General features: G+C 35.0%; 1 protein-coding gene across 1 annotated transcript in view; it reads right to left on the bottom strand.

Moving 5' to 3' along the window:
• BEND2 (BEN domain containing 2) overlaps positions 1-448 on the bottom strand; it is a gene marked incomplete at its 3' end in the record, with an annotated part of 32,554 nt that overhangs the window by 6,915 nt on the left and 25,191 nt on the right. The window contains exon 11 of the mRNA XM_010861173.1: positions 28-171. Within this exon, the coding sequence (XP_010859475.1) occupies positions 28-171 (144 nt within the window). The remainder of the gene's footprint in view (positions 1-27; positions 172-448) is intronic.

Here is a 448-nt window from a genome sequence, read left to right as displayed (position 1 = left end):
GGGATTGGCAACCTTGGGAACTGATACCTACTGAGGTGGAAGTCAGGATTTCCTCGGAGAACAAAATACGAACCAAGTAGCAGGCTGCGTGCCTAGGTATGGCCTTCTTTTGTACAGCCATCAAATGAGTATCACGAATTGTCACATTTCTTCTTGGATCACCAAGATATCCTTTAAAAATATAGGGGAAAATTAAAATCCTTGTTTTTTTCATGCAAGGTTACCAATAAAGTCTAAGAATATTAAGCTAATTGATTTTTAATTCACAAATTTTCTACTTGGGCGAATTTTTTTCTATACTTATTTCATCTTTTTCTTAAATGAGTCTATTTGATGCCATCTACATAACTGTTAGCAGGTTTCACCTTTGTTAGTCTTGAATTTGCTGTACTTGAACTAATCAGTTCATTGTCTTGAATAAATTTAATTCTTAGGCCACAGGTGCATA

The sequence above is a fragment of the Bison bison genome, unplaced genomic scaffold, assembly GCF_000754665.1.
Source record: "Bison bison bison isolate TAMUID 2011002044 unplaced genomic scaffold, Bison_UMD1.0 scf7180017857662, whole genome shotgun sequence".
In the NCBI taxonomy this organism is placed as follows: Eukaryota; Metazoa; Chordata; class Mammalia; order Artiodactyla; family Bovidae; genus Bison; species Bison bison.
Note: the sequence above shows the minus strand (reverse complement) of the source record. Positions and strands in the feature narration are given on the sequence as shown.